This window comes from Aethalodelphis obliquidens, unplaced genomic scaffold (genome assembly GCF_003676395.1).
Source record: "Aethalodelphis obliquidens isolate GAN/ISIS:26980383/991018 unplaced genomic scaffold, ASM367639v1 scaffold55, whole genome shotgun sequence".
In the NCBI taxonomy this organism is placed as follows: Eukaryota; Metazoa; Chordata; class Mammalia; order Artiodactyla; family Delphinidae; genus Aethalodelphis; species Aethalodelphis obliquidens.
In genome coordinates, this window is record NW_020837999.1 from 5,137,160 (window position 1) to 5,153,516 (window position 16,357).

General features: G+C 33.6%; 1 protein-coding gene across 7 annotated transcripts in view; it reads left to right on the forward strand.

Annotated features, from left to right (window-relative positions):
- Window positions 1-16,357, forward strand: part of COP1 (COP1 E3 ubiquitin ligase) — a 272,596-nt gene that overhangs the window by 201,428 nt on the left and 54,811 nt on the right. For all 7 annotated transcript variants that reach the window (XM_027086241.1, XM_027086244.1, XM_027086246.1 and 4 more), the window contains 3 exons: window positions 2,757-2,874; window positions 5,597-5,721; window positions 6,780-6,940. In XM_027086241.1, coding sequence (XP_026942042.1) covers window positions 2,757-2,874; window positions 5,597-5,721; window positions 6,780-6,940 — 404 coding nt within the window. The remainder of the gene's footprint in view (window positions 1-2,756; window positions 2,875-5,596; window positions 5,722-6,779; window positions 6,941-16,357) is intronic.

Genomic DNA, 16,357 nt, shown 5'->3' on the forward strand with positions numbered 1-16,357 from the left:
AGGAAAGAAAATTATTGAGGACTTAACCTACTTACCTAAATTATTTATATCATAATATTGCTAAAGTATATGCACAAATGTACAACTGAAGATCACCTTTGTGTGTTCCTAGCTCTTAAAGCAACTATAAAGTCAAGTCAGATTCTAACTAAGTACAGTGAAAATATAAAACCAAAAAAAGAAAAGAAACCCAACATGATGACATAATAACAGTAATGTGATAACTAGTATATATTTTGTTGAAAATAAATCGCACATGGTAAGCTGGTTCTGAGTACTGCGGTACAATTTCTTTTCAGGCTGCCATGTCTACAGAAACACCTGCATTTCTTACTCGGTCTCCACACTACTTTTCTCATTCCAGCTACTGAAAAATCTTTTTGCAATACACAATGACATAATTTAACCTTTACTTATACCCCTATATCTTTTACATATTACATCCTCTTTTGTTTTTTTATTAGCCTGAGAATGAGGTAGTATATCATTATACTGTAGTATGCTATTTTATAGTATCATTATTTTCAGATAACTTGAAAAATTAAAGACTTATTTTACTAAAATGTTTTTCAATTTTGAATTATTTACTGCAAGAGAGAAGTTTACTGTCTTTTACTGATAAATTTAACATGAGCACAGCGGATGAAGGAGGATTTTTTTCTTCCATTTTTACTCTAACACATGCCAAACAGATTACAGCTATACATTTGTACTTCCACAGGATAAGCTGAATGCTGTCATTTGAGGTGATCACTTAATGCAATTACAATAATAAACATAAACTGCAATGTGGTAATACTTTTCCATATAAGCAACAAAAATACTGGCAAATTTATAAAAATGAACCAACATTACAGTTATGGAAGCTTTGAAAACCAGCAGCCTTGTTGTCACCACTGGGGTAAAAACTGGTTTTGGAGCTTCTCAAAAATCCCCATTTCCAGATCACTTTCACTATTTGACCTGACTTACAACTCACTAGAAAAGAAAAAGCTCCATTTGCAAGATGTTGCTTCCGTTTGACCTGATTCAGAGTCTCCATGGGAAAAGACCTGTACCCAGGGTATTGTTGAAAACAATCAGATGTAGTATCACAACTATCAAAGGCTGTGATACCAGTTGGGGCAAACAAGAGCAAAACAATTTTGATGAAAAAGAAAAATTTGGAGGACTTTTTCTTCCCAATTTCAAAATTACAAAGCTGTAGTTATTAAGGCATTGTTGTACTGGCAGAAGAGTAGACATCTGTGGATCAGTTGATTAGAATTAAGAATCCAAAAGAAAATCCTTATTTATAGTCCATTCATTTTCAGCAGAGGTGCCAAAGCGGTTCATTGGGGAAAAAGTCTGTTCTCAAATGATACTGGGACAACTGGATTCATATCCATCCACGTGCAAAAAGATGACCTAAGACCTTTATTTCACACCATACACACAGAAATTAACTTAAAATTGATCGCAGACTTAAACGTAAGAACCAAAACAATAAAGCTGTTAGAAAAAAAATAGAAAAATCTTTAAGACCTTGAATTAGTCAGTTTTCATATTTGCAACACCAAGAGTGTGTTCTATGAAAGAAAAAAAGATAAATTGGACCTTATCAAAGTTCAAAACTTCTGTACTTATCTAAAAAGATAAGCAGCAGAAAGGTTGAAAATATTTGCAAAACATATTTCGAATGTGTTTCCAAAATTTTCTAAGAACTCAAGTAAAGGAATTGGAACCATCATGTATTGCTGGTGGGAATGTGAAATGGTACAGTGACCCGTTTCTTAAAAAGTTAAACACAGAATTATCACGTGACACAGTAATTACACTTTTCAGATATCTACCTGAGACCTAAATAAATGTCCATGCAAAGATTTGAATGCGATTGTTTATAGCAGCATTATTCACAATAACCAAAAAATGGAAACAAATGTCCATAAACTGGTGAGTGGACAGACAAGATGTGGTATATCCATGCAATGGATACTGTTCAGCAATAGAAAATAATAAACTGCTGACACATGCTAAAACACGGATGGACTGCAAAAACATCATGTAAAGTGTAAGAAACCATCCATACATAAAAGTCACATATTGTATGATTTCATTTATATAAAGTGTTCAGAAAAGGCAAACGTATAGAGGTAAAATACAGTGGTTGCCTAGGTGGTGGGTGGTAAATGTGCACGAGGGATCTTATTGGGATGAAGAAAATGTTCTAAAACTGATTTATGGTGTTGGTTGCAGCACTGGGTAACGTTACTAAAAATCATTGAATTATGTACTTACAGTGAGTAGATTTTTATTATATGTAAAATGTGTCTCAAGAAAGTGTATTTTAAAAAGCAAATGTGGGGAATAAAATTATATTTCATTTTGTTTAACCAGAAACCCAAAATGTTTACATTACTTTTATAAAGCCATGAAAATGTAAGGATACGTTAAAAATTTTCCAGTTATTTTGAATCCTTAATACTGTTTTTAGAGCCAGGATCTCAAGAAATATCAGTGGAACTCCCTTTCAGACTGACTTTGGCATATGTATATACACTTTTTTATACAACCATAGTCTCCTAGATTCAAAACAGAAAACCTGCTGTATCTTCTTATCTTTGAAAATGAGTCATTGCTCTTAGTTTTCTGACTGTTATAGGTGGGATATTGTTTCTTAAACGTTTGATGAAAAACACCCAAACCAGTTAAAATAAGCTTTGCCTTCCATTTCTTCATTTACTACATTTTTCTCTTTTTGTTTTGTTTTATTTTAGATCACTGTGTTCACTACTATGATCTTCGTAACACTAAACAGCCAATCATGGTATTCAAAGGACACCGAAAAGCAGTCTCTTATGCAAAGTTTGTGAGTGGTGAGGAAATTGTCTCTGCGTGAGTATTACCCTTTTCAGAAGTTGAGCTTATTTAACATGCCATCATTTACCAGTTTGTAATGTCACTGTGGGTTTTGTGAAGAATAACACTGTGGTATATGCACTTTTTCTTAAATAGTAGATTTTTATAACTTGTCTAATTAAAATACATATATATTCTAGTCTGTGTTGCTCACTTTTATATGTTATTTGTGAATAAAATCCAGATGATACTATTTTTTAATGTTACCCCCTTAAACATTTGAACTTCAGATTGGATTTCAGCCCCTGCTCCTTAAAAAGAGAGAAGCAATATAGTTGATGCAGTAGAATGAGAAGTGTTTTATTTATTTAAGACCACTAATATGTTATTATATATTGATCTATATTGCAGTATAGTAGTATCATTTTTGGTTTTCAACAATATTTGGTTGACTTTCATGATTCCATGTTATTTGATCTCCCAATGATTTCGTGGTGAGTTTTAAATATGTTTTGAAGAGAACTTTCTAAATGTGACTGCTTACACCTGACAAATATCCTTTGAGAAGCCTTCTGAACTAGAGAATCATAAAATAAGCTTTTAGTTGTCTTTTGTTTTGTTGAAGGAAACAAGATGTCAACCAGGTAAATAAAGCTCAGTTGCTAAAATACTGTTAAGTAAGCTTTTCTACTGAGACAGTCCCTTCTTTCTGTTATCCATATCATTGTTCTCTTTATTTTGTATTATTCTAGTAAATACCCATTCTCAGTCTCCTTTTTTTCATACATATTATTTCTTCTCAAGCCTAATTGTACATTGTTTTCTTTCTTTCACATAGTTTCTAATATCTCTTAGGAGATTATTAATGCCAGTGCCTTATACTTGGGATCTCCCACCACATCTGCCTCCATACTGGTTGCTCTAGATAAGAACTTGGTAATTTGAGTTGATTTAACAAGGTAATTTGAATTGAGTTACAAAAAGGGAAAAAAAGAAAGTGAGAGCTGAGCTTTCTAAGAGGAGTTAATAGAGGAAATTAGTTCACAAATCTAAGTTAAGTGGTAACCAGTCAAAAAGTATCCCATCTTTAGGAGTAATAATGGGCAGTAAATTAAAATTTTATTCAGATTCAAATATGAATGATTATATGTTAAAAGTATTTTTCTTAAATTTCAGACTTATCAGTGTTGAATCAATTAGTTTGATTTCAACTAGTTGAAGTATATGTATACTTAATTGTATAAATTGGAAATCATAGTTGACCTTTTTAATGCAGATTTGTGGTTTGTATATTCACCAGTCTTTTTTCCTTCTTAGTTTTTATAAATCATGATGATTTTCCTCTTGGACATATTTGTGTTAGAAGTATGTAAGACATTTACCCACAAGTATGTTTGGAAATATTAAAAAGTAATATTAAACTATATACATATTGCTGCAGCCTCTGAATTCTTGGGCTGTGACACACACACACACACACACATACATATAAAGGGATTTTCAATGCAATATTGTTGAGCAAAAAACAAATTTAAAACAACATAAATGTCAGAAATTCCCTGGCAGTCCAGTGGTTAGCACTCTGCGCTTCTACTGCTGGGGCCTGGGTTCAATCCCAGGTTGGGGAACTAAGATCCCACAAGCCACGTGGCGTGGCCAAAACAAAAAACAAAAAAAACCCATAAATGTCTAAGAATAGATGTTATGTTGAAAAATGATGAGAAGCAATAGAGAAGTGTTTGGAGTGTAGCCTCTGAGATAAGACAATTTCAATCTTGGCTCTACTAGTTACTAGCTGTGGTACCTTGAAAATATCCTTAACCTTGTAAATCTGTTTCCTCACCTCTGAAATGGAGCTAATAATACTACTTATGTTGTGAATCTCTGAGTAAAATAATCTATGTAAAACATTTAGCATGGTGCCCTATTCTGTGAATGTTAGAGCAAGAGAAAAGATGATTTATTGTGTAGTCATTAATAAAGATATGGAAACATATTTATTTTACATAAACAATGTAAAACAAATTGTTGAACAAGCAAGAAGCACTTTACAAAATAATATGTGTTGTTATGATCCAATTTTTGTAACAAAAAGTCAGAAGAAAACCAAAACTTGATATTTTATTCAAATCCTAAGACTGTCTGTGTGTGATAGGATTAGCAGTGATTTTTATATTCAATTATTTTTTGATTAATAGCTGCATTTGCGTATTATTTTATTAAGATAAACTATATAGACCATTCAACCATTCATAGTATTCCACCCCTGTAGGTACAACTAAGCTGTGAAAATATCAATAGTTTATATTCAGTATACTAATATAATTCAACAGTTGAAAAGTAAATCAAATCAACTGGAACAACTGAAATTAAGCACAGCTGCCAGTAGAGCTCTGTTGTTGTTTGATGGTGATGGTATGATGGCTAATATTTGTTACTTCCTACATGCCCAGGTACTATTGAAAGCATTTAGAATGAATTAATTTAATTTTTGCAGTATCTTATAGAATTCATCTAATTCTATAAGATAGGAATCATTATATTTCACATTTAACTGATGAAAAAATTGAGGCCAAAGAGGTTGTATAACTTTCCTAAGGTCAAAAGCAAACTAATGGCATATTGACCATTCTGACTCAGACAGTCTAGCTCCAGAGTCTGCATTCTCAACCACCAAACCGGATTGCCTCTAATTAGTAGTGATGGGTTTCATGTAATGAGATCTTAAAGTTGTTCTAACTTTTTGTGTTTATCTCAGTTCAACAGACAGCCAGCTAAAGCTGTGGAATGTAGGGAAGCCATACTGTCTACGTTCCTTCAAGGGTCATATCAATGAAAAAAACTTTGTAGGCCTCGCTTCCAATGGAGATTATATAGCTTGTGGTAAGTGAAACTGTCGTTTCCTGGAACTTTTAAATAGATATCTGTCACTGAAATTGCATTCAATGGAATAGACTATATACCAATTCAGGAAATGATCTATACATTCAGAAGATAGCATGTTGAATTTTCCTCAGATTAGAAGAAGCATTAGTCCTTCTCTCCTTCGCTGAGCACAAGCCCTGACCACATGAAATAGCATAAGATTGTTAAATACGTTTTGTAGTTGTTCTCCGGTAAAATATAATTTCTATAGATGTTATGTAGAAGACAGAAAATATTCGTTTCTGCTGATATCTTAATTTTGGAGACATTTGTCTTCTAAAGCTTGATGTTCATTTTCCCCTATATAATGTTCCCTTCAATAAACAGTCTGTTTGGGTAGTCTTGATCTGTTTTTCTAGGACTTTCATTGTTGATAATTTATACAAATTTAAATTAGCAGTAGAAAAGTCAAATTTGGTACTGTTCAAATGCTTTAATACATCTGATGCCTGAATATATGAACTTTCGTCAGTACTTTCAAGTGACTTGGCCTTTTATTCAGTAAAGTTGACTGTCTCTACATGTATATGAACCTAAACCCTGTCAAAGCAAATCTCTTACTTTGATAGACTGCTCAAAAATATAGGTTTCTAGACTACTCAACTTTTATTGGGGAATGGGAAATAAGTTTTGTAGATTATTAAAATCTGCCTTTTTAAGTGCTATAACTTTCTTCTTCCCCTCTAGATAAAAATCTTTATAAATGTAATTCAAGATCATGCTATAATAACACACTTCTGGTTCTTCTCTAGACCTCTGCTAAAATGATTTTTGTATCAGTATTGTTATATCATTTGACAGTGGGTTATTTCTTTAGGTTAGGAAAGTATAAGTTTAATTCTGTGAATCCTTTTCTCATATGATTCCCAAGAAATCCTGTGCTCTGGTCTTTCATATTTTACATAAAAGATTATTAGTCTTTGAACTTAAACATTGAGTGATAGTTACCTTATGAATGTGATATCCTAATTCTAAGTTCTCCCACTCTAAAAAAATTATTTTTAAATATTTTTCAGGAAGTGAGAACAACTCTCTTTACCTGTACTATAAAGGACTTTCTAAGACTTTGCTAACTTTTAAGTTTGATACGGTCAAAAGTGTTCTGGACAAAGACCGAAAAGAAGATGATACAAATGAGTTCGTTAGTGCTGTGTGCTGGAGGGCACTGCCAGATGGGGTGAGTTTTTATATCAGTTTTTTCACCTTGGTGTCTCATATAATGCATTATGTTTATGTATACACAGGTAAGTTTTTTTAAGTTTAAAATATAAATTGATATGTTATATACATTTTCTTTTTTGCTTAGTATTGCATCACCAAAGGAAACAGGCATTTTAGAAAGTAGTAATTGAAATGTCACAAATGGAACAGTAATTGGAATGTCACTTCATGCTGACATGATGTCCCCTGTGTGCCCATAGCATCATATGCATACCTCTGTTACAGCATTATCACATTATCTCTATCTCTTCTCCTATAGGACTGGAAATTTCTCCAGAAAACACACTGTGTCTCATTTTCCTTATTAGTCACATGCAATATAGGCTTAGTAAACATTCAGCTGAACCTGGTATTGTATTAGAAGGAAAAAATTTGATGTAGGGAAAGGAGAGTGGCCTGTATGTATACCTAATTAAATACTATTTCAGGGTAGAATTTCTCTCTACAAAATACATTTATACAAGAATATTTAAACACATTCAGTTAACAAGCAAGTTGCACTTCTAGGTTGCCCAAAAAAACAGTTTCCTCAAACTTGTCATTTATTTATACATTTTAAAATGCAGGCTTTCTTATAAGTTATATGAAGAAATAATCGTTTTTATTGTCTTGATTTTGTAAACATTAGTCATGCATTAATGTCATCTTTTTAAAAATAGCTTTTTAGGTACTGACTTGGTTTTAGTTTTGACACCAAAAAATTCTACTTGATGGTTACTTTAAGACATCTGTTTAATTAGGTATATTTAAGCTATCTTGTTTACAGTTCTATTACTCAACTTCAGTTTTGGCAATGGCAGACTAGGTGATTTGGACCAACCCTCCCGCTAAGTAGAAGTGGAAAAGTTAGAGTATTCAAGTATTCAATATATATATTTTAAAAACCAAAACCTGTTTTAAGTCATTGGAAAGTAAACAAGATAGAAAAGAATTACCAGTCTAGGAATGTGAGCCTGGCTTTTGAGTATTCTTTTCCCCTGGGAGCATTTGCCAATTTTGGTAGAATGGCTGAGCACTTATGGTAGCTTCATGGGGGCACAGGGAATGCAGTCTAGTGCTCACCACCATTTGGGTGAACTTACCTTGGTTTAGGTCCCCAAAGGGCTCTAGTCTAGGGTAAAGCAGTAGAGGATAAGCCCCCAGTGATTTTGCAACTCAACTTCAGATCATATCAATCCTGAGTAAATTGAGGTGATCTTAGATTGCTAGTGTTAACAAATGCAAAATTAAATCCTCTCTGCAAGAAAACCTTCTAAAGAAGATCATCTCAGAATTTTATGTTTTTCAAAATTGCAAATATAACTAGGACACAACAAAAAATAAAGAGACACAGGAAAAGCCAAGACGACATGAATAAATTTAGTATAAGCATTGAACAATAGAAACAAAATCACAGCAGCTCTGGATATTATAACACATAGCCTGAAAATAACCATGCTGACAAGATGAAAGACAAGGTTGAAAATTTCAATTGGGAAATTAAAAGTTTTTTTTGTTTTTTTTTTTTTTTTTTTTGTGGTATGCGGGCCTCTCACTGTTGTGGCCTCTCCCATTGAGGAGCACAGGCTCTGGACACGCAGGCTCAGCGGCCATGGCTCACGGGCCCAGCGCTCCACGGCATGTGGGATCTTCCCAGACCGGGGCACAAACCTGTGTCCCCTGCATCAACAGGGGGACTCTCAACCACTGTGCCACCAGGGAAGCCACTAAAAGTATTTTTAAAATGAAAATTCTAGAACTAAAAAAATATAATTACCAAAATTAAGAACTTAGTGGATGGGTTGAATGGAAGATAAGACACAGTTGAAAAGAGAATTAATGAACTTTTAGGAAAGTTAGAAGAAAATATACAGAAGGAAGCATGGAGAGACAAAAAATGAAGAGATGGAGAGATGAAAAAAAAAGAGAAGGGAGATAGAGGTTGAAGTAAGAAAGTTGAACATATTCAATAGGAGACCTAAAAGGAGGGGAGAGAAATAATACAGCCAAAGCAGATATTAGAAATCATTATTGTTGAAAGCTTTACAAAATTGATGAAAGACAGTAAGGCAGAGATTCAATAAGCCTTCATACCCCAGAGAATAAATGACTTGAAACCTACATTGTGAGTACAGATTTAATATCAGATCTGGACCCTGAACAGACCTAGGCCTGCTGAAAATCAGACCTTGGGTCTGCCTTCTCATAGCACTCTTCTGTGGAAATAAATTAAGACAAATAAGGAATGTTATGTGCTAAGAGCTAGTTATCTCTTAAATTTATTATGAACCCTCATCTGTATTGCCTCTGGACTGAGAGAATTGTGAGTTGACCTGTTGGCCTTACATCTATGCAATGAGAGCGATACAAGACTGGCAGGAAACCAAGGCACACCTCTGTATTGAGGTGAACCACCTGCACTTCAGCTGTCCTTGGCAGCTGTGCTCACTCTGTGTGGTTTGATCTAAGAAGCTGTGCATGTGAATACTTGCTTGGCCTCCTGATGAGTGTGAAGATGCTGTGCACGCTGAATATCCTATCTTATATCCTTCTATAAAGCTAACTAGCTGCTAGATTAAAACTAACTGCGCCTGATCCTGTGACCCCTGCTGGTGGTGGGACACATCATAGTGAAACTGCTGAAAATAAAATACAATGGGGGATTCTTAAAGGAAGGCAGAGAAAAACTGTCTTCAAAGGATGAGTAATTAGACTGACAGCCAACTTCTCAGTGAAGCAGCAGAAATCAAAAGATAGTGGAGCCAGATCTTCAGTGTGTGAAGGAAAATACCTGCCAATCTAAAATTCCATATCCAATGAAAATCTTTCAAGACAAAGGTAAAATAAAGACATTTTTAGATGAATGAAAATGAAGATTTTGCCACCAGCAGACTTACACTAAAGAAAATTTTAAAGGTAATTCTTAAGGCAGAAGGAAAAAAATGCAGAAAATGAAGACAAAGGCAAGACATGCAGAAAGGAATGGTAAGCAATAGAAATGGTAAATATGCAGTAAATCTAAATGCATGTCGACTGTATAAAGCAATGATGTCTTGTTGGACTTAATACACACATAGAATTAAGTACTTGACAATAATAGCATAAGTCAGAAGTATAAATGTAATTAAAATGTTCTCAAGTCCTTGTTTTGTCAAGGAAGGTGGCAAAAGAACTAATTAATGTTAGACTGAAAGGATGCATATTGTAGTTCATAGGATGACCCTCAAAGTAAGTTCTTAAAGTATGCTACCTAGACCAAAAGAGCAGCATCACCAGGGAACTTGTTTATTTCACAATAAAAAGATTAAAAGTTCTGTAACTCACTTCAGTACCATTCCAGATTTAATTTAAATCTGACTTTTATATAACTGTCACTTTGATTAGCTACAAAAAATAACTTCATTCCCTTATTTTATATGAGGCAGAAGGAGTGAGACACTCCTTTGTTCATTTATTCAGCAGATACTTAGTATGTGCAGTCACAGTTCTACATACTGGAGATAAACTCAGAACAAAACTGTAAGAAGTTCTGGCCCTCTTAGGAGACATAGAATATTATGTGCTGGAGCAGACAAAAAAAAATACATATATATGAAGGTGACAAGTGCTTTGGGGAAAAACTAAGCAGGAAAGTGGGATGGGGGTGCTAGAGTAGGGAGTTGTAATTTTCAATTGGTGGTGACAATGCCTTACTGAGTAGCTGAATTAGAGCAAAGACTAGAAGGAGATGAAGATGTATACCATATTTAAATGTAGGAAAAGAGTATTCCAGGTGTAGTAAACAGTTCAAAGCTCTTGAAGTAAGAATGCGATTAGTGTTCCAGGAACAGAAAGAAGGCCAGTGTTGCTGTACTACAGTGGTCTAGGTGGGGAGTAGTAGATAATTTCAGAGCAGTGGAGAAGAGCTGTTTCAATAGAGCACGTTTACCATTGTAAGGATTTTTGTTTTTCCTGGGAGTTGGGAGCCATTGTAAGATTTTGAGCAAAGGAGTGATACAATATGACTTAAATTTTCTAAAAATCAGTTTGGCTGTTTTGTAGAGAACAGACATAAGGAATCAGGAAGGCTGTTGTAATAATCCAGGTAAGATTAAATAGTGGTGAGCCAGTGAGAAGTAGCCAGATCTTGTTCATATTTTGAAACTGGAATAAATAGAATTGCCAATAGATTACATGTGGAGAACGGTAGAGAAAAGTCTAGGATGACACTGAGGTTTTTTCCCCAAGCATCTATAAGAGTGGAATTGCCATTCCTTAAGATGGAGAAGATTACCAGAGGAACTGTCTTATGGGAGAAGATCAGGGGAGAAGACCAGGAGTTGACCTCTAGACCGGCCTGATTTGAGAGTTACTAAAAATACTAAGTGGAGATGTCAATTTTGGATTCACAGGAAAGTTGTGAACTGGTTAAGTTTGAGGTATTACTTGCCGTGTAAGTGGACCTGCCAAGTTGGAGTTCACAGCAGATTGTGGGGCTAGGCATATAAATTTGGTAGCTGTCAACATATGATACTTAAGCAAGAAATGGGATAAGATCTCTCCAAGGGAGTGTAATCAGAGATTAGAAGTAGTATGAGTACCTTATTTGAGGGTACTTCAATGTTCAGTGATTTAGGCAATGAGGAAGAGTCAACAAAAAGACCGAGGAGTGGTTATCAATAGTAGGAAAACTGGTGCCTGGGAAGCCAAGTGAAGAAGGTTTTTCAAGGAGGAGGAATTGGACATTGATATGAAAGTCTAGAAGAGAGAAATCTATAGAGACTAAAAGTAGATTAGTGGTTACTTAGGGCTTAGGTGGGCGAGAGATAGGGAGATGATAGCTAAAGGGTACGGGGTTGCTTCCTGACATGATGAAATATTCTCAAATTGAGTGTGGTGATAGTTGCACATATCTATGAATATACAAAAAAACCATTGAATTGTACACTTAAAATGGATGAATTGTATAGTATGTGAATTATATCTCAAGCTGTTTTAAAACAATAAAAAGAAAAGAAAGCAGTAATGATAAAATTTGAATATCTCATTTTGCAACCTAACCAATGGATCTGAGCATCCAGCTACAGCATCACAAAGAGAGACAGATGCCATACATTGGGCCTCCTGAAGGAGGGGACCCTATGAAGTCAACTCAACCCATGTTTGATTAAGCCTCTAAACCTAACCACTTACAGGAAATACAGAGGAAAAAGGAACATGGTAAAGAACCATGGTAATGAAGCGGAAAAATCCCCAAGACTATCAGAAACTGTTAAGCAATCAAGTTTCTTCAACACATAAATTGCAAGGGAGAAAAAGAGATGAAAGGAAACCTATAAATTAAAAAAGAGTTATAAGACATGACAACTAAAAAGAAAAAAAAGTAGGAATTGGTTAAGCTTTGTCAGATGCTACTGATACAAGTAAGATGAGCAAAAAAATGATAGGAGTGGTAAGACAAAAGTTTGACTGGAATGGTTTTAAGAAAGAGAGGAAAGGGAGACAGAGATGGTGAAGTACAGAGAACTGTTTTGGGGAATAAGAAAATAATACAATGTTTAATCTCACCTAGATTACTTTTTTAAGACGTGAAATCAGTAGCCAAACATTTCATTGTCTTTCTATGCTTTATTTCTGTCCTACCTAATTTTGATCACAAGAAAGAGGTCAGTTTAAGGGCACTTATGAAATAGGTTAACTTTGAAAGTTTTTTTAGTGTTTGGACGTATATTAGTGGTATATCAAATCTACTGTATGAATGAATAGAAAACATAAAACTATTCAATTAATGATGGTATAAAAATTGCATGTATCTTTATGTTACCATTTATGGTAGTGATTTAGTCATAGGGAGGGAATGAGAAATTAAGAATGAGTGGTAGAGGAAGAGGCACAAATACAAACAGATGTATTCTCTTAAGACAGTATCTTGGTTTTATAAAAATTTAGGATATTTTCCTGCAGATTAAATTTTTGTCTAGCCTTGTTTTTTCCTGTAATCTAGATACATTTATTTTTCTTTTTGGCTACTTCTGGCTGAAAATGAACCAGTAATCTCAAGTCCTGTTTTGAGTAATCAGCTAAGATTATATATAATTTCTACTCTTTTTATTTCTACCATTCTGCATATAAAATGGAAAGAACGCTATACACTGCCCTTTTTTAAGATACTGGTCAAGTTCATTGTGTTGCGTTTCTCCTTTTATTTCACAGTGCTGTGGAAGTTAGCAGGATGCTTCTCTCCCACCTTCACCTTTGCCATGTAGTCTACTTTTTCTTCTAGGCTTACAATATTTGCTTTTAATTACTTCTGTTTAAAGACAGAGAATATGTCTAAAGTTGTTTCTTTTAATCTGAGGGACAGTACTTTGTCCTTTCTCTTTTTCTTCCTAATACTTTCCCTGTTTCTAAAAGCAGTTTTGTTCAGTCACTTTAGGGTTTGCTGACAGTCTTCTGTCCTTTGTTCTTTAGCTTTGCTTGCAAAGGTAGTGGCTCCAGCATTTCTACCATTAAAGTGCCACAACCTCTTATACCACATTTACTTTTCAAAGGAGTTTTAAGATAAGTTTTATTTGAACTGTATTGAAAATGCTTCTTTTTAGAATTTTTTTTATTTTACAACATAGGTCCTCTCTAGAATACTTAGAGATGGTAATAGTTACTCTATACTAATGAAGAATGCAGAATCCTTCATTTTATATTTTGTTTTTACTTTATTATTTTAATTCATTTGAAGATATTTTAATTAAACTTTAGTAATTTAGAATTATTGACATATGGATATTCTGTTATTGCCAAATTCTTAGGATTTTAACCCCCAAGAGTAAATCTTATTTGCATTGCCTATTTCAGTTTTAACTTCATGATTTTTTTTTAAAAAGAAGGCGGAATTTGTGAGAAATAACTACTTGGAATACCACATATCACTCTATTTTTATTTGGGCTTTGGAATTTAATTTCCCCACTGCTTATTTTTTAAATATAGATGAAATGAGCTTGTTTAACTTGATGTAATAAAAGAAATTTACTATTCATTTATTTGAAGAAACAATTGTAAATTCTAAAACTGTGTACTTGAATGTATTATATCCATATATGATTGAACATACAAATACATTCCATTTGAATAATTACACTATCTTTGAAATAAGTGTAGTTTGCTTTTTATTTCCATATACAGCAGTCAACTATACTTTTGAATATAGAGAATGGTGGGCTATTAGACTACAATCTCAATTCATTTTGTGACTTTACTTCCTTGAAAAATACCTCATAATTTATTTTAACCTCTTCTGTCCAGATGTAGTAATGTTTGCTGTCTGATACTTACTGGACACAGCCATTATCTGGATCATTAAAGTCTGTAATCAACAGTTCATGTTTGTTCTAGTTTCAATCTTTCTTTCTAAAGTATTCTATTTGCTCACAATTTCTAGCAGGTATTAATGTGGACTAACAAAAGATTTATTTCTTCCTTCCCTCCCTCCCTTCCTCCTGAAAGGCAGTAGTGATATGATTTGGATAATTCATTAACTAAGTAATTATCCTTAAACTAATTTAGAGTTGATTCAAAAAAAGTTTTTTGCAGCTTTATATTAGGAGAGTATGGAGTCAGAGTGAATCTCCCTGGCAAGTGCATTGGTGGAGAATAATGCGATCATCTTGGAACATTATCTTAGGTTTTGGGTTGGGTTTTTTTTAATGATTATAGTAGCTTATTACTGAAAGAAACGAATACACGTATGTTTTAGAGAATTTAGAAAAACGAAAAACAAGAAAATATCAGATAACACTTTTCCCAGAAATAACTAATATGAACATTTTAATGTAATTAACCATGTAATTTTTCCATTCAAAGGAACTTTTTCCCCAATAACAGTGAATCTTTTATATATTATCATGTATTGTTTACCTTTTGCCTTTGTCACGAACATTTCCCAGGTCTGAATATATTTTGTAAAGAGTGTTTTAAATGGTTCCATATTATTCTAGTCTAAGGATTTACCATAACTGGTATACTGTTGTTTTGTTGAAGATACTCATGTTTACTTTTTACTACTTCTTGAATATTTTTCCAATAAATCTTTAAATTTCTAATTAATTCTTTAGAAGAGAACTTGAGATTTATTAAATGGATAGCTTTATTCATATAGCTTCTGATTAGAACTGATAGATTGCCTTCTAGAACAATCTATTTCCATTTGGTCTTGCACTGAGAAAGTCCAGGGGTTTCAGTTTGACCATGCCCATAAAACATGGAATATAATGTCAGTATCTTTGCCAGTCTGAAAATTTCTTGTTAGTAAAATAATCTTCTTTAATCATTTGTTTCAATAAACAATTTTCTAAAACATTAACTTTTGATTTTTTACAAATTGTGTGCTTACATACTGAGAACTGGTTTTTTTGTTTGTTTCTTAAGAAATTCTTGCTTGAAAAGGAAATACTATGCAACTGAGATATTGTTTTATAATTATAGTCCTTCGGCAATTTGGTATTAGTCATTTATATCTATTCCATTATCTCCTACACCCCACATCTACCTTGAAAGTAATGCTACAAAGCAAAGGTAGATTTGGGCAATATTCTTATTCTTTATTTCTGTCATGTCTTTTTATCATCACTGCCTTTATTCAGAGATTGGAAGTTAGGTAAAGGAGATTATATATGTTCTGTATCTGTGGAACAATTCTGTGGAATAATTCTTATCTGAAACTATTGGAATGAAATATAAATTAATTCAAGAATGCAAATTACTTTCTGTTAAGTGATCATGTCTGTGTAAAGGGACACCATATTTTTGTTGGAGGCAGACCTTGAGTCCATGATGACTCCCGCTGAGGCTGTTACATCGTACAAGATTATCTAGCCTTGGGTCACCAATTCTAAATAGATATCTAATGGTAAAAGGCAATGCTTGTAAATGACACTAAAGACTCTCATAGCTCTTCAAAAGTGACGTGTGTGTGTGTGTGTGTGTGTGTACACACATTGTATCCTCAGAAAAAGCTTTGCTTATTAAGGGTGGGTTTTTTTCTCTTGTGGATTGAAACACCAGAAGTCATATTGAAAGTTTCTCTAACTCAATAGTGAAGGATGACAGGATAATGATTTCCCTCCTTTGAAACCAAATCCAGCAAAACTTAGCCTGGGAATTTGTTAACAATGTTATCACCCATACTGTACAAAGTTATAATTATATTAGGCAAGGGCATCTTTTTTAGTCAAATAGTGAAATATATTCTTTCTGTCCTTATTTCTAACAAATAAAACTTCATAAATGAAACATTTATTGTGAAGTGTTTTTAACTAAAACTTTGTGTTCTCATGGAGATCTTTTCTTCACCTAAATCTCTCATGATTCCTATCCATTAAAAATATTTCCTGAATGAATTAATACACTGCCTTGTACCGT